The 22,278-nt window shown below is 35.8% G+C and overlaps 2 protein-coding genes across 9 annotated transcripts; one reads left to right on the top strand and one right to left on the bottom strand.

Annotated features, from left to right (window-relative positions):
* Positions 1-1,465: 1,465 nt before the first annotated feature.
* On the bottom strand, positions 1,466-11,915 carry LOC142528935 (putative UDP-3-O-acyl-N-acetylglucosamine deacetylase 1, mitochondrial). Its single transcript, XM_075634226.1, has 7 exons — positions 11,707-11,915; positions 11,319-11,630; positions 10,605-10,811; positions 3,284-3,385; positions 2,915-2,979; positions 2,196-2,340; positions 1,466-1,716 (listed from the first exon to the last, which is right to left on the bottom strand). Exons 1-7 carry the CDS (start codon positions 11,767-11,769, stop codon positions 1,663-1,665), a joined length of 948 nt encoding a protein of 315 aa, XP_075490341.1. The 5' UTR covers positions 11,770-11,915; the 3' UTR covers positions 1,466-1,662.
* A 5,552-nt stretch (positions 11,916-17,467) lies between these two features.
* Positions 17,468-20,912, top strand: LOC142529257 (ABSCISIC ACID-INSENSITIVE 5-like protein 2). 8 transcript variants are annotated; one of them, XM_075634730.1, is made up of 5 exons: positions 17,468-17,564; positions 17,687-17,769; positions 17,880-18,937; positions 19,036-19,107; positions 20,566-20,912. In XM_075634730.1, the coding sequence occupies exons 3-5, from the start codon at positions 18,119-18,121 to the stop codon at positions 20,644-20,646; spliced, it is 972 nt and encodes a 323-aa protein (XP_075490845.1). In that variant the 5' UTR covers positions 17,468-17,564; positions 17,687-17,769; positions 17,880-18,118; the 3' UTR covers positions 20,647-20,912. The 8 variants fall into 8 exon arrangements, with proteins under 8 accessions (XP_075490845.1, XP_075490847.1, XP_075490844.1 ...); XM_075634732.1 differs by having other exon boundaries at positions 18,054-18,937; XM_075634729.1 differs by having other exon boundaries at positions 17,469-17,564; positions 17,933-18,937.
* Positions 20,913-22,278: the final 1,366 nt, after the last annotated feature.

A 22,278-nucleotide genomic window follows, 5' to 3' on the forward strand; every position in this document is an offset into this window, starting at 1 on the left:
AGCAAGAATACAAGAGATAATAATTATTTTGAATACCCATTGATAATATTTATTTATTTATTAATTGTAAAAATGCCTATGATAAAAAGTTTATAAACTATAAAATAATTTGTTGTAGGTTATATTTGAACAAGAACTTATCGAATATTTTTATAAGAACAAATATGTGTTTTGATAACTATTTTATAAAAATATTTTTAAAATTAAAAATAATATACTTTGATTTTCATCATTTTCTTCATTTTTATAAACTTCAAAAACACATCTCATTTCGATTGTTCTTTAAAAACTATACTTGAAACATGATTTTTCAAAAATGTTTACACAAATCTTATCAAAGTATTTATTTAAAAAATTTCACTTATAAAACATTAAAAACTTTTTTTAAAATACTTATTTAAACGGAACCATAATTTCCTACACCTGATGATTGTTTTATTAACCATACATTTAAGATCTTTTTTATTTGTAACAAAATCGTTATTATCACTAAATGTTTTTTATACTAAAAATAATAATAACTTTTAATATATACGTTTATTTATTAAAAAACTAAATAATGAACATTTTTTATTTTAAAATAAAAAATTTAAATTTTTGTAATTGAAATTTCGTAAATTAAATAAAATATAAAAAAAAATACTATCATAACTTATTAAAATCATGTAATTAGTTTGATAAGATAGAAGAATGTTTTAAACAAATTACATGATGACTGCAGAGTTAGTACATGGTGCTCTTAGATACAGGTTGGTACATAAGATATGAAAAAAATTGATAAATAATCATCTTTATCCCACGTTTGCTACATTTTTAAAAAGCCCATGATATTCGTGATAAATAATTTTATATAGGGATAAAATATCTCTTTTTATGAGATGTGATAATTTTAATCTAATGATAAAACACTACAAATAACTTAATTGCCCTCAATATATAAAAATTCTAAACCATATTATTCTCTCATTTAACTTGTAGATAGAAATTAAAATCAAATAAATATTTTTATTTATTTTTATATATTATATAATATGATAATTATACAAATGAATTTGAGAGAATTATATAAATGATTTGTATAAATCTCAATAAAATTATTACTATCACTCGATTAAACTTAAAAATTTATATTTGACTTGACTCACAAAATTAAGGGCTCAATTATCATATTATATAATATATAAAATTAGGTAAAAATAAATAAATAAATCATGCAAGCACTGTCGTCCAATGAACATATAAGAAATATGAACTTAAGCAACAACTTTGAAATTATAAAATTTATTATAATAAGATTAATTTTGTCATTACAATCTAATATATAAATTTAATCACTCTTATTAAAATCATATTTATCATTAACTTATCCATATATTATATATCACATGTTTATCTTATCATGTGTACCAAACTATATCACCCGAACCGGATATGACAGATTCGGATCAGCTGAAATCTGATAAAATCCATTCATAATATGGGAACTTGCTATACCTTTCTCAATTCAGTGCAAAATTCATGTGATTCTGAACCCAATGCCTCATACTTTAGATTAATTGATTCCGAGGTACCCTTGAAAAATGAAATCTAATACAGATTGGGAAACAGGAAGTTGGGTCTGAGCTCCTCACCTTCTGAGAAGCGATGAGGGCATTCCCCATTTTAATTGATTCCTGAGAGACGACGAACAAACTCTGTGTGCAATGAATGCCCACCCTGTGAAGTGAACTAGATCATTTGGTGGTTTGAAACAAATTAAGGAGGTACATAGGAATCACAAATCCAACATAACTAGTTTTGTAAAGAAAGGATAGAATATAGATGTAAGGTAAAGCGAGTTATACCTGTGTGAACATTAGAAAAGATGGGGGACTAAGCAATCAACCCATGAAAGTAATTTTCATCAACATGTGCAAAAGCATTTCTGAGTTTTTTTATTTTACAAGAAACAAATTGAAGCTAAGGCTACAAGCTTCTCCAATAATTTTAGCCATGAGTTGCATCAGTCGAGCAATACACAAATGATAAATCTTTTCGAGTGAATTCCCAGGACAAGAGGGTGGTTTTATGCAAGGTTTTGATTTACAAGGAATCAATCATACATAAAGTATGATATTGATTTGAAACAGCTAGCAGCTCTACCGATTTCAAGCGTCCGACACAAAACTGAAATTATAAGGCAAAACGAACAAAACCTTATAAGCAATGATGTGTGCCACCACAAGTCCTTGATTACCGCGTTGAGCCAAAAGGGAAAAATCACCAATAAGATCTAAAACCTTGTGCCTGCATGGCTCATCATGGTAACGCAGAGGTGGATTCAGCCAACCACTGTTAACACTGCATGCATATAGAGCACACATAAAGCCATAAGAAATAAGACGTGCAGAAACTACCTAAAATATCTGTGACATCTCATAGCACAGAAGATACCAAACAGGCATAACAAATTAACAAGGTATTGCAGTCCATGACCAAATTTTATAATAGAATAAAAATCTGGGTCCCATGATGAGCAAGATGTCTTTTTGACAAAAAGAAAAAAGCGCCCTCAACAAATTTGCAGATTTATAATGAATTAGATCTTGACTCTGATGTTAAGATTTCCAATAACCGAACAAAAAAGCATAACATAAAGAATCGATAAAATAATTCTAGTAGAATTTTTAAAAAAAAAAAATATTCTAGGAGAAGACAAAATCTCTCTTTTTCCATGGGAAAAAAATGTTTTATCACATCTCACAACTGCCCAAACTCAAATTCACAAAATTGAACGTATAAAAAATATACACGCACGCACGCTCACGGAGTGGGAGGGTGTAGTGGCTTTTTCTGTAAATTTGGAGGGGTGGGGATCTAGAGGCTTTTTCTTTAAGTATTTGGTTTTACTTATACGCCCAGAAATATATCTAACCTACAGATGATGGCTGTTTCTGCTGAACCACCTTTAATAAGTCCTAAGCTGCGCATATGTTCCACCTGCAAAGAATTCCTAATTAGATTCCAGAAGAAGCAGCAAGATGCATATACCCACACCAGATAATTGAAAGTATTAGCCATGGCTTGCTTCGTACTAACATTTTAAGAAAATGGAGTTGTTACAATCACCAGTTAAGGTCCAGCATAGAATAGATGGTAAAGACATTTACACACATTCAGAGCAAAAACAATGCAGTTCATGATAAGGTTAAGAAGCAAATGACGATAATGGCATAAACACTGCAAAATCCACAAATTCAACATAGAGATGGAAAAAGTTGGGAGATGAAAATATTCATGTCACCTCTTCGTAAAGGCAAAAGGTTCTTGATGAAGCTATTTGTTCAAAGTAGAAAGATTCATCAAATAGGGTGGAAGAGAACCACTGACAACCGATCGCAGGTGCCTGTAAGAAGAATTTTTTAAGAGAGAAATTTTATTAGTATTAAACAAAGATGAACGAAACTGCAGATGTAATGTTATGGCAAATTTTTTTAAAAAAGAGAAAAAATTATATCATCATCAGTATAATTTTCGCTGACATGCTATCCATGCGGATGATTCAGAACAACAAAAACTGTAATGCACAAGTACTACAATGATACCAATAGTACAGTTCACAAAAATCTTTTAAATTTCTCACTTCTAACATCTTCAAAAATATATTCAAGTTGCATTCCAAGAGTGGGAACAATATCCCAACTATAAACAAAAATTCACTGAATTTTAGGCAACAGCAACGACCTAAACAAATGCAACAGAAGCTATGTCATGGTTCCTTCGCCCCAACAGAATACAAGCGCAGACTCAAGCCCAACCAATGCCATTTTTTATCACAGGAAGACACACGGCAGATTCCGGAGGACAACAACTTAGCCTTTTATTTTCCTTGAGTTCTTTATATTACGATATTTATCTTTAGGTTGGTTTGTGAACAAGGGTTATCCTCTTAATGATAATCTCAGTTTGGTGATTTTTCTTTTTGCGTTTGGTTCTATCATGATAAGGGCCTCGCATATATTTATATGGATTGGTTTTTTGAATAAAATATCTGAATTTTCATTCTTAATTATACTTAGTCGAAGAAGGTTAAGAGGTTCCCTCAATCAAGCCTCTACACACAATATCAAAATAAGTCGCAGTGGAAGGAAGACTATGAAACACAAAAATGCAATCATTGAGGATTTCCGCGTGCATCATTCCATAACTAGAGTCATTTCCTGCACTCGTGACAACTTGGTATCAAAGACAGGAGTTATGGGTGATTTCCAAGCCACTCACAACCAACTGCAGACTCTTGTAGCCGTAATCACGGAGGTCAAACTTGCCAACAAACAGCGGTAGCGTGACCTCTACACCAAAATTGAGGAGTTGTTGCTACAAGTGGCCCAGTCTTGGGCAGATTCGCAGAAGGGTCCGGAGGGCGATAGCAGCCGCAGGGAATACCATGATTCATCGGGCAAGGAGTCGCGATCTACTGACAGGCGGGATAACCCTTTCTCCGTTCCAAAATTCTCAAGGATGGAGTTCCTGGTATACAATGGAAAGCACGACTCGTTAGCATGGCTTAGTCGTTGCGACCACTTTTCGAGCATCAAAAAACTCGAATCTACGGTGGAAGACTTTTAAGGATCATTGACATATCCGATTTGGCCCCCCGATTTGCACAGACACCTTTTGCGAACTATCTAAGCTTCGCCAGACTGGATCCGTGGCAAATTATCAAGAGAAATTCGAGCAGCTTGCGGCCCAGGCAGTCTCGATGACTCCGAGGCAGGAAGCACAATTATTTCTGAGTGGTTTAAAGGAGTCCATTGCAATTGAGGTACATATTCAGCGACCTCAAGATCTTAAAAGTGCTATATATCAGGCACTACTTTACGAACAACGTACAGGGGACAGCCATACGAGAAGAACAACAACAACCCAGCCACCGCCAGGGTGCTCTTCCACCAAGCACACCAATTGTTAAACGATTAACCAGGGCAGAAATGGATGATCGGCGCTCCAAAGGCCTTTGCTTGAACTGCGATGAAGTCCAATTCCTCTAGTTATGGAGTTCCAGACTTGCGTTTGCGGAATACTCATTCGAATATCCAGGTGTTATTTATCTACAGGATTGGTAGACCTCATTCGTTCGGGTACATCGTTATAAGATATTGTTTTTATTGATGGAGTTGAAGAGGGCACATATAGTGAGGGTGATGACGATCAAACAGAGGATGAGAAGGTCGAGGTCTCGATATACGCTACCTTGAGATCTTCAAGTGCAAACACTATGCAGATTCATGGTCACGTCGGCCAATCTCCAGTAACCATTCTTATCAATTCAGGCAATATGCATTGCTTCATCGACGCATCCCTGACAAACACTCTTTCACTACCACTCGAGCGAAGGCAAACGTTGCGAGTAGCAGTGGCCAACGGTGGACAATTATATTGCTCAGGTGTGTTCAAATTTTCAGATTGAAATTGGGCAGCAGTGTTTTCCCTATTGATCTTTTTGTCATCTCATTGTGACAATTTTGGGGTGGTATTGGGGATAAATTGGTTGTGCACGCTTGGGCCGATCAATTGGAATTTCCATAATATGACAATGCAGTTATGTTATAATGGAAATAACATCGAACTCAAGGCCACTCGGAAGGAGCCCGCTCCGGGAATCACAAGTTATTCAATTTCTTTATCGCCACCGGAGACACCCGATGGGTTACAACACCTCCTAGGCAAATTCGAATGCATTTTTGAAGAACCTACAAGACTACCACCGGCTCAACCCATTAATCACAAGACTGTGTTGTTGCAAGGCACATACCAGGTAGTGGCGCGCTCCTATCGTTACCCCCACGCCCAGAAAGATGAGATTGAAAATCAGTGTTCAAAGATGCTAGTTAAGAGGGTAATTACACCCAGCACTTCACCGTTTTCCTCTCCCGTTTTGTTAGTTAGAAAGGCAGACTCTTCTTGGCGTTTTCGTATAGATCACGGGCCCTTAACTCGAAGACCATCAAGACCAAATTTCCCATACCAGTTATTGAGGAATTATTGGGAAGCTCAACAGCACATGTTACTTCACAAAACTGGATCTCCATGCGGGGTATCAGTAAGTGCTGATGGACCCCGAGGCCGTGCATATGACTGCCTTCCATACTCACCATGGCCACTTCGAGTTCTTGGTCATGCCCTTTGGGCTAACCAGCACTCCATCAACATTTCAGTCTATTACGAACTCAATATTTGGGAGCTACTTACGGTGTTTTGTCCTAGTCTTCTTTATGATATCCTGGTTTACAGCTTGTCCTGGGTTGCTCATTTGTCTCATTTACGGGTGGTATTCTCTATTCTCAAGCATCGTCGATTCTTTCTCAAAAAATCCAAATGTTTAATCGCGAAATCGGAGGTGGCCTATCTCGGCCATGTGGCCATCACCCTTTGGCCAACGCCCACATCTGTCCGTGCTCTTCACGGCTTCCTTGGGCTCGCGAGCTATTACCACAAGTTCAACGGGACTTTGGTATTATTGAAGTTCCCCTCATGAGCCTACTGCAAAAAAAAATAAAAAACTATGGGATGACGCAGCCCCACGCTCATTTGAGGCTTCGAAGACGGTACCCACCTCCACCCCGGTGCTCGCGTTGCCTAACTTCGCAAAACCATTTATTATTGAATGTGACGCCTCAGGATGATGTTTTGCTCCAAGAAGAACGGCTATTGCCTTATACGGCCATACTTTGGCTCCTCAACGTCAAAAGCTTCCAGCTTATGCAAAGGAATTAATCGGGCTGGTGAGCGGTTCGCCACTGGCGCACATACTTCTGGGGAAATCCCTTCATCATCCATATTCACCACTACAGTTTAGAGTTCTTACTAGAACAACACATCACTACTTCCCCTCAACAACGTTGGGTGAACAAGTTATTGGGCTTTGATGTCAAGGTCGAATACAAGGCCGATCGAACTAATATCATGGCCGAACTGGCATCACACTCAAAGATGCAGACTTTGGTGACCAGAATTCAAGAGGGTGAAGCGATTGGTCCTGAGAATTTTAAAGATGGAGTCGTATGGTATAAACAACGGGTTTACATGCCAGAGGATTTGGTCCTCATCTCACAAATTATTTACTTTGTCCATAATTCTTGTCATGAAGGCTATCAAAATACCTTGCACTGCATTTCCAGATATTTCTTTTGGTCGGAAATGCGGACCCAAAACAAGGAATTTGGGGCCTCCTGCTTGGTATGTCAACGTAACAAGATTGGAAATTTGAAACCCATTGGGTTATTACACCCTCTCCCGGTGCCGGTTCACATCTGGACTGAAATTTTGATGGATTTTGTCAAAGGCCTTCCCCTATCACATGGGAAGACAGTCTTGTTCTTGGTGGTGGAGCGCTTCTCGAAATGCACACACTTTGTGTCATTGGCCTATCCGTACACTGCCCCTCAAGTGCCACGCATCTTCTTTGAGAATATTTTCAAATTGCATAGGCTGCACAACTCTATTGTGGGTGACACTGATGTGACCGTAACAAGAGCCTTCTGGAAGGAATTATTTCGTCTCACTTTGCTTTTCCTCAGCATATCACCCTCAATCGGATGGTCGGACAAAGACTGCTAATCGTGTGGTGGAAATGTACTTACGCTGCTCCTTGGGGGATTCTCCGACCAAATGGACAACCTAGTTGGATTGGGCAGAATTTGTTACTATACGAGTTTTCACTCCTCCCTTCGGGCTACTCCTTTTGAGGTCGTCTATGGACGACCCCTTCTCACCTCCTCTACTATTGTCCAGGCCATAGTTGTCAAAGGCGAGCTTAAGGGGAGAGGCGCCACCAAGTGTGAACATTGTGCCCGAGGCCATCCTAGGCGCATCGATTCACTATAGTGAGCCTCGAAGCGCGCTTAAAGTTTTTTTCTTAAAAATTGAAAAATTGTTCAACTTCTGTGTTTTTTTTAATTACTAGTTTAAAAGACAAAAAGCCCAAACCCAAACAACCCAAGTCCCCGATATAAAATAAAATAGGGAGCGGCAGGTGCGCGTAGAAGAAGAGAAGGCGCAGCAGCAGAACAAAGAAGAGAAGGTTGCAGTGAAGACCGATAAGTTGGTCTGCCCTATACCATTTCTGAAGACAAAATCTGTCAGGGTCTGATTACTACTTCATCTTGAACAGCTACAGCAGATTGTTAGTTTGTATTCATATGGAACCCAAAATTAGTTAACTGGAATGTAGAGAAACCCATAATGTTGTTTATTTGATGGCTGAATTTAGTTGCATGCACGCTTGTGAATTTTATCTCGGGATATTTGTCTTAAATAGGTTTATTTTCTGCATATTAATTTATTTCAAACACGTGGAATCATGGATATTCATATTTCATGGCTACAAATTTTACTTGAGTTTTAAGTTTTGATTATATAATGTTCTTGTTTGGTTTCTGCATGGTTTATTAATTTATGTTATTGTATGTATTGAATTGCTGATATAATATGTTGCAATTTTTACTCCAGATTAACGTTGGTTTCTGAAAATTTGGAGAATCGAAAAGATCCTAGCTGGAACTATGGGAAATTAATCATTCGAAAAGATATTAATTCCGTGCAATGTGTTTTTTGTGGCAAAATTCTCAAGGGAAGAATTTTTCGTCTCAAGCAACATTTTGCTGGAAGCCATCGAAATGCCAAAGCATGTCCAAAATGATCTGAGCATGTTAGAACTGAAATTCAAGATTACATGTCAAAAAAAAAAATCAAACAGCAAATGGACATGAATCCTGATTTTGATGAATTTGCTTAGCAATTGGAAATTTTGGAATATGATGTGTTTCCGATCCCTCGAAAAATCAAGGAAAGCAAAAAGAAACAAAAGATCTAAAGAAATATGATGAAAGTCAGAAAAAAGTGTGAGACTCTGTGCTGCAGTACTTTGTCAAATGGATGTACGATGCATGTATTTTGTTCAACGCTGTAAAGTATGATAGCTTTAAGGAATTTTGTAGAGCTGCATCTTACTGTACTCATGATTGGAAGCCCCCAAGTTACCATAAAGTTAGGGTAACTTTTTTAAATAAAAAAATACAAAGTACAGAACCAAATCACCCACAATGAATTGAACATCCCGATGTTCAAGAGGACCGACAGTCTTTGTCTTTTGACTTGAGAAAACAAGGGGATGGCGGCTGAACTCGCTGTTGAACTTTACATTGGTTGTTTCCCTTTTCGAGGGATTGGAAACATATCATTATCTTCCAAAATTTCCAATTGCTCAGCAAATTCATCAAAATTAGGATTCATGTTCATTTGCCGCTTGATTTCTTTTTCTTTTTTTTGACATGTAAACTTGAATTTCAGTTTTAACATGCTCGGGTAATTTTGGACATGCTTTGGCATTTCGATGGCCTCCAGCAAGATATTGCTTGAGACGAAAAATTCCTTCCTTTAGAATTTTGCCACAAAAAACATATTGCACGGAATTAGTGTCTTTTGGATTGATTAATTTCTCATAGTTTCAGCCAGGATCGTTTTGATTTCTCCAAATTTTCAGAACCGACATTAATCTGGAGGAAAAATTGTAACATATTATATCATAATTCAGTATATATGATAACATAAATTAATAAACCATGCAGACCAAACAAGAACATTATATAATTAAAATTTAAAACTGAAGTAAAACTAGACTAGAATTTGCAACCATGAAATATGAATATCCATGATTTCTTCTGTCTTAAATAAATTAATATGCAGAAAATAAACCTATTTAAGACACAAATATCCTGAGATAGAATTCACAATCATGCATGCAACTAAATTCAGCCTTACATATGCATCAAATAAACAATAACATTCTGGGTTTCTCTATATTCCAGTTAACTCATTTTAGGTTCCATACGAATACAAACTAGCCATCTGCTGTAGCTGTTCAAGATGGAGTAGAAATCAAACTTGTCATATTTTGTCTTCAGAAATGGTACGGGCCAAACCAACTTCTCGGTCTTCACTGCGCCTTCTCTTCTTCTACGCGCTCATGCCGATCCCTTCTTTTATTTTGTGTTGGGGACTTGAGCTATTAGGGTTTCGGTTTCGGCCTTTTGTCTTTTAAACTAGTGATTTAAAAAAAAACAAATTTTTAAATTAAAAAAAACAACTCAGCCGTACTTTAAGCGAGCCCGAGTGCCCTTCCAAGGCGAGCCCAGGGGCTTGTCTGGGATCGCCTTAGTCAACCGATGCGCCTGGGATAGCCCCAGCGCAATGTTCACGCTTAAGGCGAGAGGCACTCGCTTTTGACAACTAGGTTCACATGGATTAAGAATGTAAATGCAATAAACACTATTTTGACTGATCAATTTAGGGAGTATTGTTCGTTCCAATTGTGTAACATGTTGGGCTAGGACAAAAAGTCTCTCAGTCACAAATCCCTCATATCAAGTATCAGTTGCTGCTCCCGTATTGATTTTAGCCGTTTGAATCTGATTCCTAGACATGGTCCATCACGTCGACCAACAACACAGAGTAAACATTGTTAAACGTGCAAAAAATATGAAGCTGCAATCACGAAGCACTAGACAAGCGATAACACGAACATGTATGATTTAGCATTGAAAATAAAAAAGGGGTGCATTTACCTGTGGGAAGTCAATGCCATAAGTGATGCTGACTTTTGAATGAGGGAAAGCGGCCACGAAAGAATCATTTTTCAGCACATGAACAGGTTCATTGAGATATGGTGCCAATTTTTCACAGCATTTTCCACTACAATCCATAGCAACCTTCAATCCAGCCTGATCAATTGCTTCCACCCATTCTTTTGCCGACCCATCAAATATAGGAACCTGTGAATATTTTTCGTGCTAATAATCATAGAAGCTCATACTGCTTGATATTTTTTTTCCTTTGTTTCCCCATTACAGAAAGTTGTGGATAACATGCATCAGATTGAATCACCTCTACGATTAGAGAAAATATATCAAGCAGTAATTGGTATTACGATCTTTTTTTTGTGAAATTTTTCATGTGTGTGTTGCATGGTTCATGAATTACTGCCTTTATTCTTTTTCATGAGTTGTCGACTAGTTGACTAATCCTACATTTGTTCTGCATGCTGAATTACTGGTCTATAGAGGTGATCAACAAATCCATACTACGTACATACACATTTCAGATGATATCCACTCTTCTGTTGATAACACGAATGTTTCCATTGCCCATGACTCCACTAATTTTCCATTCATCAAGACAACTCAACATCATGTCTAAGTCTCGTGCAGTGGCAAAATTATCCAGCAACCACTGTTTTAACTACAAATGTATTCGGAAACAAAAAGAAAGATAGCTATCACCTCAACGGATTGATCACCAGGGTTAGAACCCTTAATCTCAATACAACAATTATCAACACCGGTGGCCTCCAAAGCAGAGAGCAAATGTTCGACAGTTCGAACACTGTACCCATCTTTCGACAGCGTAGTACAAAGACCACTTGCCTTCACAGCATTATCAATGGAAGCGTGAATAACATTCGATCGAAAAACGAAATACCTTCCACTGCCAGCGTCCGCCGGAATAATTCTAACAGTAGACAGATCGCCGGAATGCAGTCCTCGGCCAGACCTCTCAACGCCATTTGCAATTGTTTGCTGCAGCTTGCCCGTCTGCATGTACGAAATATGTTTGATAAAATGCTAGTACGAGTGTGTGTACATAGATTCCAGAGAGAGGAAAACGCACGTTTTTCCAGGAGATGAGGGACGACAACTTGAGAGACTTGAAGGCGGCGGCGCCGACACTCATTTCGCGTCCGCGGCTCGCTTAGTTGACATAAGCATGAAAAAGTGAGTGAAAATACGAAGAGAATCTATGAGGTCGAATCCGAGTTTTCGATTTCAAATTACAGTGGGAACAAATTTTGCCTAAATGGACCAAAATCTTATCTACTCGATGAAATATGTCGAGGAAAAAAATTTGTGTGATATGATATCCCGGATCGTATTTTGTGAAATAGATCTCTTATTTGGGTCATCTATGAAAAATTATTACTTTTTATGCTAAGAGTATTATTTTTTATTATGAATATCGATATGGTTGACCCGTCTCACAGATAAATATTCGTGAGACCGTGTCACAAGAGACTTCATCTAAGTTGTAAGACATAATAACTAGGAACATGGATGCTAAACTGCGATTTGGTTCCGATGTAGATAAAAATCTAACAAAAACAAACTTTATCAGTTTTAAAATTTTCATATTATAACCAAATTTAACGATGAATTTCGGTTTGATCTGATTTGGATTGTTAATTTTTTAAGTTTGAGTTTAACAGTGAATTATTGAATGAGGTCTAGTAATTTGGACAAATTATCAATTGACAATGGATAGAAGTCGATTGTTATATGTAAAATATAATAAATTAAAATTTTTATGCAAGTCACGTAATTTTCGGATTTATAGAAAAACCGAAACTTTTGTAGTGGTTGTTATGTTTATTTAGGTTAAATTTTGCAACTTATACAATGCCCACTGATGATATAATAAAAACTAATCAAATAAAATATTTATGTATCCAAGAAAAATCACATTAAACTAACAAAATTTAGTAGATAAATTTTTATGCTAATATAACCAGTGGTTTAGTTTATTTTTATCTAAAACATGAATCAGACCAATTTTTTCGATTTGGTTGATTTTAAGATCTCGATCTAAACCATGAGGTTAATTTTGGTTTTATGGGTTGGTCTGATTTGATTTCATTTCTGAACACCTCTAGAAACTATATTGCCCCTACTAAAAATTTAATCTTCACTATTAATTCGAATATATGGAGTTATTTTTTAAAGGACCTGAATCTATGGTGGTTACGGTCGTCGAAGCTAAGGGGGTCTACCATAAAATTAATTCTACGATGCATTTATGGAAAAAAAGAGAGAAAGGTATCGATTCATTTACGCAGAAGAAAGACTGAAAAATGAATGGCAATCAATCAAGAAAGTCTTTCGGACGAGTGCCACAACAGTAAATGCTCCTCCATTATGTGTATGACGTGGGGTCAGAAGATGAGACAATCATTTGTGGGAGTATCGTTTTTTTTTCCGTACAAAACGCTAGTGGAAGTTTTAAAAAAAATTGACAATTGAAAATGTTCTCGTGTGTCGTACGATTTAAATAAGCATTTATACGGTGTTTATTTTAATTTATTTTTGTATATATAACGCTGCTTTCAACTATTCTGGATTTTAAGCGGACATAGCTCTTCTTGTAAATCCATATGAATGGATCACCTCTTTCTTCGATCGTCTAATCAAATCAACGATCGATCGTCTAATCAAATCAACGATCAGATACTGAATTCCTTGTATAGATCATACTAGATATCTAAAAGAAATTTGTCTGGAGATTAGATCATCGGATCACCGGAATTTCAAAAATCCAATGGCGGTACGAGGGCACAGCGGAAGGAAGTGGCTGAACTCCTCCACTAAAACACACAGTTCCACTCTACTCATTTAATTAGCAATTAAACTAACTTCCATACATGCATTACATGGAATCAACTTAACTCATTTATTTCCATCAAACTACAGTATCCGAAATTAAACTCCTTGAATATGAATATCTCAACGGGAATATATAATATGTTACTTGTGTGACCCTCAAACTACACATGTCTTGCTCTGACCAGAGTCTCCTTGCACTATAACCCATCAGATCACATCGGATATCTTCATCGTAGGCGAGCGGTAAATCCCCAAGTACAATGCATTGGCTCCTACATATTACGAAACTACAAGCAACCTCATCACCTGATGACCCACAACGGAGTTGGTAAACGGATCAAATTTCATGTTAGTACGTAGAGCATCTACGTTGTCCCAGGTCAAATGACTAATGATGTACAACCCTAACATCAGATTATTCCACTCGATAAGATAACCACTTGAAAAGTCTGAGAGATGATTGTTTGGTGCATCATCATGGCGTTTACATCACATATGATAGTCTCAAGCTCAAACAACATTTATCTTTTATTTAGGCAGGTGAATCGACTATTAACATGTTTAGAATATATGATATGCTTTCTAATGAGTTTCATGGTCTTACCTTGAGAGGCAGACCTCGTGATACCTATTGTATATTCAAAAACTCTATCTATGAAGCTTTGCATGAGTATACATATAAAGTAAATGTCACAATTAGATAAAACCGTTTTTTTTTCCCTAAAAAAATCAAACATATAGAATCAGTTCAAATTAAAACTTGCAGTCCACCAAATAAAATATTGTTTTCTTACTTTACCAGCTAGAAATTGTATGTTTATTAATTATAGTTGATATACTTATCAATATAAATTATGATGATTATAAAAAATCTTGTTAATAGATACAAAACTAATTGACCAAGTTTGAGTCAAATTTTTAAGATCCAACCTACATATGGCCCCATGAGTTCCGACCATTTTACATGACATGACTCAACTATAAGATTTTTCTTCTAAAATGTCCTAATAGATGTAGCAAAGAACAACTCGAGGATTAAGGTGCACAAGGACTATATTTTTAATCAACTCGATCTTTTATAATTATATAATATATAAATCATTCTCAAAAAATTATATTTAAATTAAATTAGATTCACAAACTCAATATATAATTCATGTTTTTTCTATTAAAGATGAACAATTAAAAATCAAGGTTTCATGTGCCAGTGGAGCCTGGTAAGATGACAGTTTTTTGATGTCATTGTCAGAGTTTGGAGTCTTTCAGAGATAATATCTATTAGGTTGTAATACTCACGAAAAATTTAGGGTCCGATTCCGGCAAGTGTCACTAGTACAGACACAGAGTTTTGAAATTGTCCTGAGCCTGAAATCACGAAAAAGACCATTAAAAGAGGGCCGGGAGGGTGTTCTGGCGTTGCCCCTCCGACGCTCAAGTCAGTGACTGAGGATATATGAAGGGAGCAGCTAAGGGTGCTGCTGACAACAATATAGTGAATGAATCATAATACGCTTGAATCTGGTATTTATAGGAGAATATCTGGGCCCTTGATGGGCTTGTCTTCCATTTAGGCTAGGGATGAGCCAAGGATTGAGCTAGGGATGGGCCAAGGGTGGTGGGCCCATCCATGGGGTATCGGGTTGAATTTATACATTTATCGGGATATGTCTGGAGTAGTTGTATCACGTTTGGGAGATTATTTGTTTTTGCTTAATTTGCTCCATGTTTCAGCTTAGTGAAGTGGAAGCAGAGTAGTTTTTTTTTTTTTTTTTAATTACAATCGCTATCATCAGATAAGTATTGGCTAAATTTCCCCAGCACCGATACAGTACTTTGCAAATCACGTTAGTCAAATAAACCGTACTGGACAAACCATATGCGACATACGTTTGAGAAATTGTTGGTAAGAGAAATCGAACTGCTGATCTTTAATCAAACATTCATCTACTCTACCAACTCGAATACTTTTCAAAAGCAACAATAGAGTTTTTGTTCAATTGAAGGGTGGTCATCCTTTTACCACAGGAAAAAATAAAACCAATAGTGGAAAATGATATTAAAATAGTTGCCCAGCGAGGCAACGTGTGGTTTTAACTTTATTGAATGTAATGTTAAAACAATACTTATTTTAATAATATCTTTAAAAATTCATAATCCAGAGGGTAATTAAAATTAAAACATACAATATATAGCAAAAGATAATTTGAAATCTATCCATCCAAATATAACTGCATTTCCGTTTCACTCTAATTAAATCGTAATATATTATTTATTCCATTACCATGCAGTGAGTGTACTACTAATTATACGATACATATTAACATAATCGAACACGACGTCTATCAAGAGGTGCACTTGTTAATACACAAATAAATTTAAACAAAATTAAAAATCATGACGACTTTATAGATTGAGCTGTCAATGTCTATATATATATATATATATATAACGAGAAATGAGATTGAAGTTAAGAAAATTATTGAATTTTTTAATAATATTTTCAAGATAAATATAAATTCATTTAAAAATATATAAGATCGTATGTCTTAAGTCGCATTTGGAATGATAGATTTGATTTAGAGAAGTATATGATGAATGTATTTCAAATTAATGACATTTTGTTGGACTGAGCGTTTGCCGATATACCAAAAGATATAGCTAGTAGTAATTTTGCACCTCAAATATTTTAAATCGTACAACAGATCAAGAATCACGTTTTGATTATTCTACCCAACATGGATCGAGTGATTGTAGTTTTACCAAAAACTATAGTTGGTGGTAATGATGTAACTCAAATATTCTAAATGATACAACATCTAAAGCACAAATTTTGATTGTTCTAATTAACATAATCATTTTGAATTTATTTGAAATCTACCGTAATTTTTTCTATTGAAAATACTTAGTTTGATATATAGTTGAATGAAAGTTCACTTGAATTTGGTCCATATAAACAATTTAATGAATTTAAACTTAAATTCATCAATCAAAACTCATTACATGCTAACTAGATCATGATATATTATTTCTTCCATTATTACATAATGAGCACTTGCTAATTATAGAATACAGATTAACATAATAGAACATGACGTTTACTACACATAAACACTGGCATCTTAGTCTATAATGTCATCATAATTTAATTTTCTTTAAATTGATAGGTGTGTACTAACTATTACACCATTTTGATAATTTTAGATTCAACAAAAAAATATCATAATCCAAAAGGTAATTATTAAATATAAGTAAAAACTTGTGTGAGACGTTCTCACAAATCATATTTTGTGAGACGGATCTCTTATTTGAGTCATCCATGTAAAAATATTACTTTTTATGCTAAAAGTATTACTTTTTATTGTGAATATTGGTAGGGTTGACCCGTCTCACAGATAAAGATTCGTGAGACCGTCTCACAAGAGAACTAGTTTTAAATAAAATTAAAGCATAGAGTACATAATAAGGATAATCGTGCTTTTCAAAAAAAAAATTAATGTTTTAATAAAGAGTAGACCTCTTGTGAAACGATCTCATGAATCTTTATCTATTATACGGGTCAATCCTACCAATATTCACAATAAAAAGTAATACTATTAACATAAAAAATAATATTTTTTAATGGATGACCCAAATTAAATAAGAGATTTGTCTCACAAAATATGACATGTAAGACCGTCTCTCACATGTTTTTGCCTCTAATAAAAATATTATAAGGTTAAAATAATATTGTAATTACTTTAAACCGGTTTTTTCATTGAATTTACGGCAAGTATTTTAATACATAAGCACAGATTATATATTTCATTTTTTAAAACCACGTATATTATATTATATAATATAATACAAAAAACTTCGAAAAGGAGGCACAAGTACGGGTAACGAAAAAAAAAATTTCAAAGTATTTTTAAAATTTAATTTCTTAATATAAATAGACCCCAGAATCAATTTCATTTAATATTATTGATTTATTTAATTGTTATAAAATTTAATATGTAAATTTCTGACTTTTTTTTTAAGAGTACGAGGCTTGTTGGTGTTTCCTTAAGTCGAGCATATGTATACCAGTTTACTCTCTCGGGGGAGAACAGAATGTGGGTCTGACTTCAAATTCCTCTGCATTTATAAATTGTTCCATATTTAAAATTGATTTTTCCTGAGTCAGATTGAGGTTCTCAGGTTTTGTGGCTTCTGGGTTTTTTGTTTCTTTACATACACAGTGCGTTGGAGCGCAGTGACTGCATGCAAACCAAAATCGCAGTGTAAAAGTTTGCTCTTTTCTGGGACTCTTTTAATCCTTCTGGTAACTAAGATTCTGTGTTTGATTTTTCTCGATTTTTTTTCCAGTTCTCATGCATTTTGTGGGATTTGATCTGCCTCTAATTATTGGGAAAATTGATGTTTTTCCTGCAGTTTTTGATTGAGGGCTTGCTAATTTGATGGGTTGCTCTTTTTGTTTGTATTAGATTCAATGGTGCATTTCATGCAAAGCTTTGTGTGGCAGGAGTTTGTTTTGCTGCTTTGATTAAGGATTTGTTATCTCTATATTTTTGGAAATTTTTTATTTCTTGATGGACTGAATTTTAGGTTGTGGGTGTAGAAGGAAGTGGAGAAGGGGGAGAATGTGAAGTAACCGAATAGTTGTTGAGAAAATGGGATCTCAAGGGGGTGGTAGTAATAGCAATGGGGGAACCCCTGCTCAGGTGCAAGTTCAAAATCCGGACCCGAAATCCAACCCCTTGGTTAGCCAAGGGTCTCTGTACAACCTCACTCTTGATGAGGTACAGAATCAATTGGGGGATCTGGGGAAACCTTTAATTAGCATGAATATTGATGAGCTTTTGAAGAACGTGTGGACAGTTGAGGCAAATAATCAAGCTAGGGGAGGCATTGATTATGGGCCACCTGGGCAGCCCGAGTGTGGCTTGTCTTTGAACCGCAAGTCAAGCCTCTCATTATCCATGGATCTGAGCAGAAAGACCGTTGATGAGGTGTGGCATGATATTCAGCAAGGACAGAAAAGGAGTAGTCTTGATCGGAAAAGGACTCTCGGTGAAATGACTTTGGAGGATTTCGTGGTTAAGGCAGGAGTAGTTGTTGAATCATCTGCAGGGAAAAATAATCCGGGCTCGGTTTTTGGAGGAGTTGATGTGATCGGATTACCTCTGCAAGCCCAATGGATGAACTATCAGATCCCCTCTATTCCGATGCAGCGGCGTCCTTCTTTCATGCCGAGCCAATCTGTTCAACAAACTGTTCCTCTTGGTGAAAATCATATAATGGATGCTGCATACCCGGAAACTCAAATAACCATGTCTTTATCTCCACGGTCGGGTACTTTATCGGATACCCAAACTCCCGGACGAAAAAGGGTTGCACCTGGTGATTTTGTTGAAAGGAGTGTCGAGAGGAGACAAAAGAGGATGATCAAGAACAGGGAATCGGCTGCTCGATCACGAGCTAGGAAGCAGGTGTGTTTTTCGCGCAAAAACTATCCGGACCTTTTTTTGTTGGTTCTTCTTGCTGGCTATAGACACACATTATCAGCTTTTTTACCTGCACTGTGCAGGCTTACACCCATGAGCTGGAGAACAAGGTTTCACGCCTTGAGGAGGAGAATGAACGCCTCAAGAGACAAAAGGTTGCCTTTTTATCTCTATTTTCGTCTATCTACTTCGATAAAAGAACATGTACACATATAGTACCTAAACAGCTAACTTCATTTTCGAAAGATGACAATGAGACATGTTATTGTGGGAAGCTAAAACATATAAGCAATTTCCCCATGTAGATTTTTAACTCATTCGGAAATTTATTTGAACTATTTGATCAGAAAATTTAAAATAACAACCTAAGTACTTACTGTCCCGCCTTATTACTCTCTCTTATTAACATAAAGTCAAAATGAGAAAATTGACTTTTGCCCAATTTCAGTGAGATTTTGATTAAGAACTTGATTCAGATTTCAAGGAATGCTTTGCTACGTGGAGAGCCAGTAAGAACCATCAATTTCAAACTGTTCGCAATTTCATCATTGAAGTGTGCATCAATGTTAAGAGGAAAAAATAGGAGACATATGTCAACTTCAGAATCTTCAGGCATGCTATTTAGGTTAAAGTAACATAACCTGATGCTGTTTAGCTAATCCTCCTTCTACAGCTATGCCTTGAGCGAGTAGGAGTCCTGTTGAGCCTAATCCTCTTAACAGACTAGAATGCAAATGAATCCAATTTGCATCATAAATTCCATGGAACCTGTTTAGATCTGAGTTAAACCATTTTCCTTGCATAAAATATTTGGCAAAATAATATAGCAGTATTCTTGCTATCGAATTTGTCTTTCTTGTGTTAGTTGGAAGGGAGTCCACAGGGTTTTGATCTAAGTTTCTCTTTTAGGATGTCATTTGCATGAGTTGCTCCACTACTGGATTTTGCCTTCCCAGGTTAGATGAAAGTGGGATGGAGTGGCAATGAGAGTGAAAGGTCTACCCACTTTGGATCTCTTGGAGGTTGGGGTGACGTAGAAGTGTAGGGGTGCCATATTCTTTGAACCCATAATTCCTGTTCCCGTATCGAATGGAATGGAAGGGAAGATGGAATTAATGCTCGAAAATGTATAAACCCAACCTATAAAATGTGTTAGTTATTACAATTTTTGGCCCATATCTAGTCATTGTCCATGCTTTTACTTTCCCGTTTCTCTTAGTGTAATTCCCTTCCAAATCAATGAAGCAAACCTCTTGTTTCAAGAAAAGTTTCTCGCAGATTGGGTACTTCATCGGTGGAGGAGTGATAATTTGCTTGAATAGTTTCAATTCCGTGTCCCAGTTAGCTGGTAATGCAACAACTTCAGCAAACTGAGCCTTGATTTATCTATTTGAACATATGTTCGTTATTGGTCACCCTTCCCAGCTTTTCTGTCCTATTTGCTTGACTCGAGCACAAAATTTGTGATGATGTATAACAATATTTTAATTCAAGCTAAAGGCCGAAGACTCTTTTTGGCTCGCAAAGCATACATTCTCTTTTAATTGCTTTCTGATGTCACGAATCCGCACTCGATGCACGTCTTTTATCCATTTCTATAATTATACTTGCAGGAATGGGAGAAGGTGTTGCCTAGCATGCCACCACCCGAGCCAAAGTATCAGCTTAGGAGAACAAGCTCTGCCCCCATATGAGGGTCTTGTAGATTCATCGTGTTGTTCTGCTGTTGTTTTTACTCGGTAGTATTTGTTTTCATCGTCTTTGGTGCTTGTGGTATGCCGGATCTTGTCCAGACGACAGCCTCAGGTTGTAATCTTCCAGTTTTTCTATGTGTGAACAGTCTTCAGACTTCTTGTAGTGTTATGAGCCTCGTTCTTGTATGTACATTATTGTCGTAAATACTATGTTCTGAGTCTGTATCTATTGGAACTGATTATATAGTAAATTGGGTTTTTTTCTTTCGGGTTTGACACATTCGCACATTTTATTATGGCTCGAATACATGATTTACACACCATGTTATCTGGTAAGCTACTCATATTTAAGTAGCATTTGCCATGGTCTTTTGCTTTCTAGTTGATTTTTCACTTGCAAGGATCGGTTGAATTTTGGTACTTTCGAAAAATATTTTATAGAAGTGTATCTTTAAAAATGAAAATTGGAAAATGAGATGTAAGTTGGGTGATGTTATCAATTTGTTTGGTTTTATGTGTTAATTTTTCTTTGTTTTAATTGATCTTCTCATCTCTTTAATTCATTGGGGTTTGGATTGGTTGCGCAGGTGAACGTGGAATTTGAAGTTACAACGTCGGATTTAAAAAGTTGTTTTTTTTTTCTTTCCTCGATCTTTTGATAATTAAATATAATCCTTGCAAATGGGTTGGATATGACTCGCTTCGAAACAGAAATAAGATTCTTTTTTTCAGAAAAAAAATTACTTTTTTTATGAAAGAGAGAATTGGGTGTAAACAAACACGTTTGTCTAACGAAGTCAAAAGTATTATGGCTTTTTTCTTTTCTTTAAAAAATATTATGGCTATTAGATTTTGCCTCTGCATCTCTTTAAACTTTGAAATAAAGATTTCTTTCCAATAATATTTAATTATTAAAACCGCAGGTCCTCTATAAAGTGCATTTTTCCCACTATATTCTAACTCCATGTACATAGTTAGTGATATCTTATTCTTAGGCATTGTACTAAATGTGTGTGTATATATAATTTTGTTATGTCGTTCACCAACCGCACTCACTTTTGTGCTCATCTATGAGGAGACACTCACCTATTAGATATGATGAATCATATCAAATTTGTATATCCAAAAAGTGAGATCTATTGATAGACACAAATGTGAACATTGTTGGTAGATAACATAACAAAACTATATACACTATGACATCCAGTTTTTTCAATTGACTGATATATGAGCATTTCACACAACAAGGGAGAATTGAGAAATATTTAAAACATTTTGGATATGATTTTGTACAAAAATATTAGATATAACTTCACACCAAAAGAAACTAAAATTTTACTACTCAAATATGGCCAACAAGATGTTTAAACAGAACATCTCTAATCAAATTATCAAAAGTTCACAATGTTTCCGGACATGGATCGGTAGATCCTGACTATATTCTCTCATATGACTCGGTAATAGTCTAGTCATTTAGCTCCTAAGGAAGAGCCGTTCTCCGAAGTCCTAATCCTAGGATAACGCTTTGATCCTAGAGGGTAGCACGCTACTGCTTTGAAGTTGACAGAGCCAAATAGCCAATATTGTATAAAACCATTTAATAAATTTGTCATGATATAATTATATCCAACC

Source organism: Primulina tabacum, chromosome 16, assembly GCF_025594145.1.
Source record: "Primulina tabacum isolate GXHZ01 chromosome 16, ASM2559414v2, whole genome shotgun sequence".
Classification (NCBI taxonomy): domain Eukaryota; kingdom Viridiplantae; phylum Streptophyta; class Magnoliopsida; order Lamiales; family Gesneriaceae; genus Primulina; species Primulina tabacum.

Bases quoted from the DNA above. Each gene is read 5' to 3' on its own strand.
- LOC142528935 (XM_075634226.1), bottom strand. From the start codon at position 11,769: ATGAGTGTCGGCGCCGCCGCCTTCAAGTCTCTCAAGTTGTCGTCCCTC. The intron at 10,812-11,318 runs GTGATAGCTATC...AAATATTCACAG, and splicing joins CTGGTGATCAATCCGTTGAG to GTTCCTATATTTGATGGGTC. The intron at 1,717-2,195 runs GTTTTGTTCGTT...TTCACTTCACAG, and splicing joins CACACATCATTGCTTATAAG to GGTGGGCATTCATTGCACAC.
- LOC142529257 (XM_075634730.1), top strand. From the start codon at position 18,119: ATGGGATCTCAAGGGGGTGGTAGTAATAGCAATGGGGGAACCCCTGCT. The intron at 18,938-19,035 runs GTGTGTTTTTCG...TGCACTGTGCAG, and splicing joins GATCACGAGCTAGGAAGCAG to GCTTACACCCATGAGCTGGA. The intron at 19,108-20,565 runs GTTGCCTTTTTA...TTATACTTGCAG, and splicing joins AACGCCTCAAGAGACAAAAG to GAATGGGAGAAGGTGTTGCC.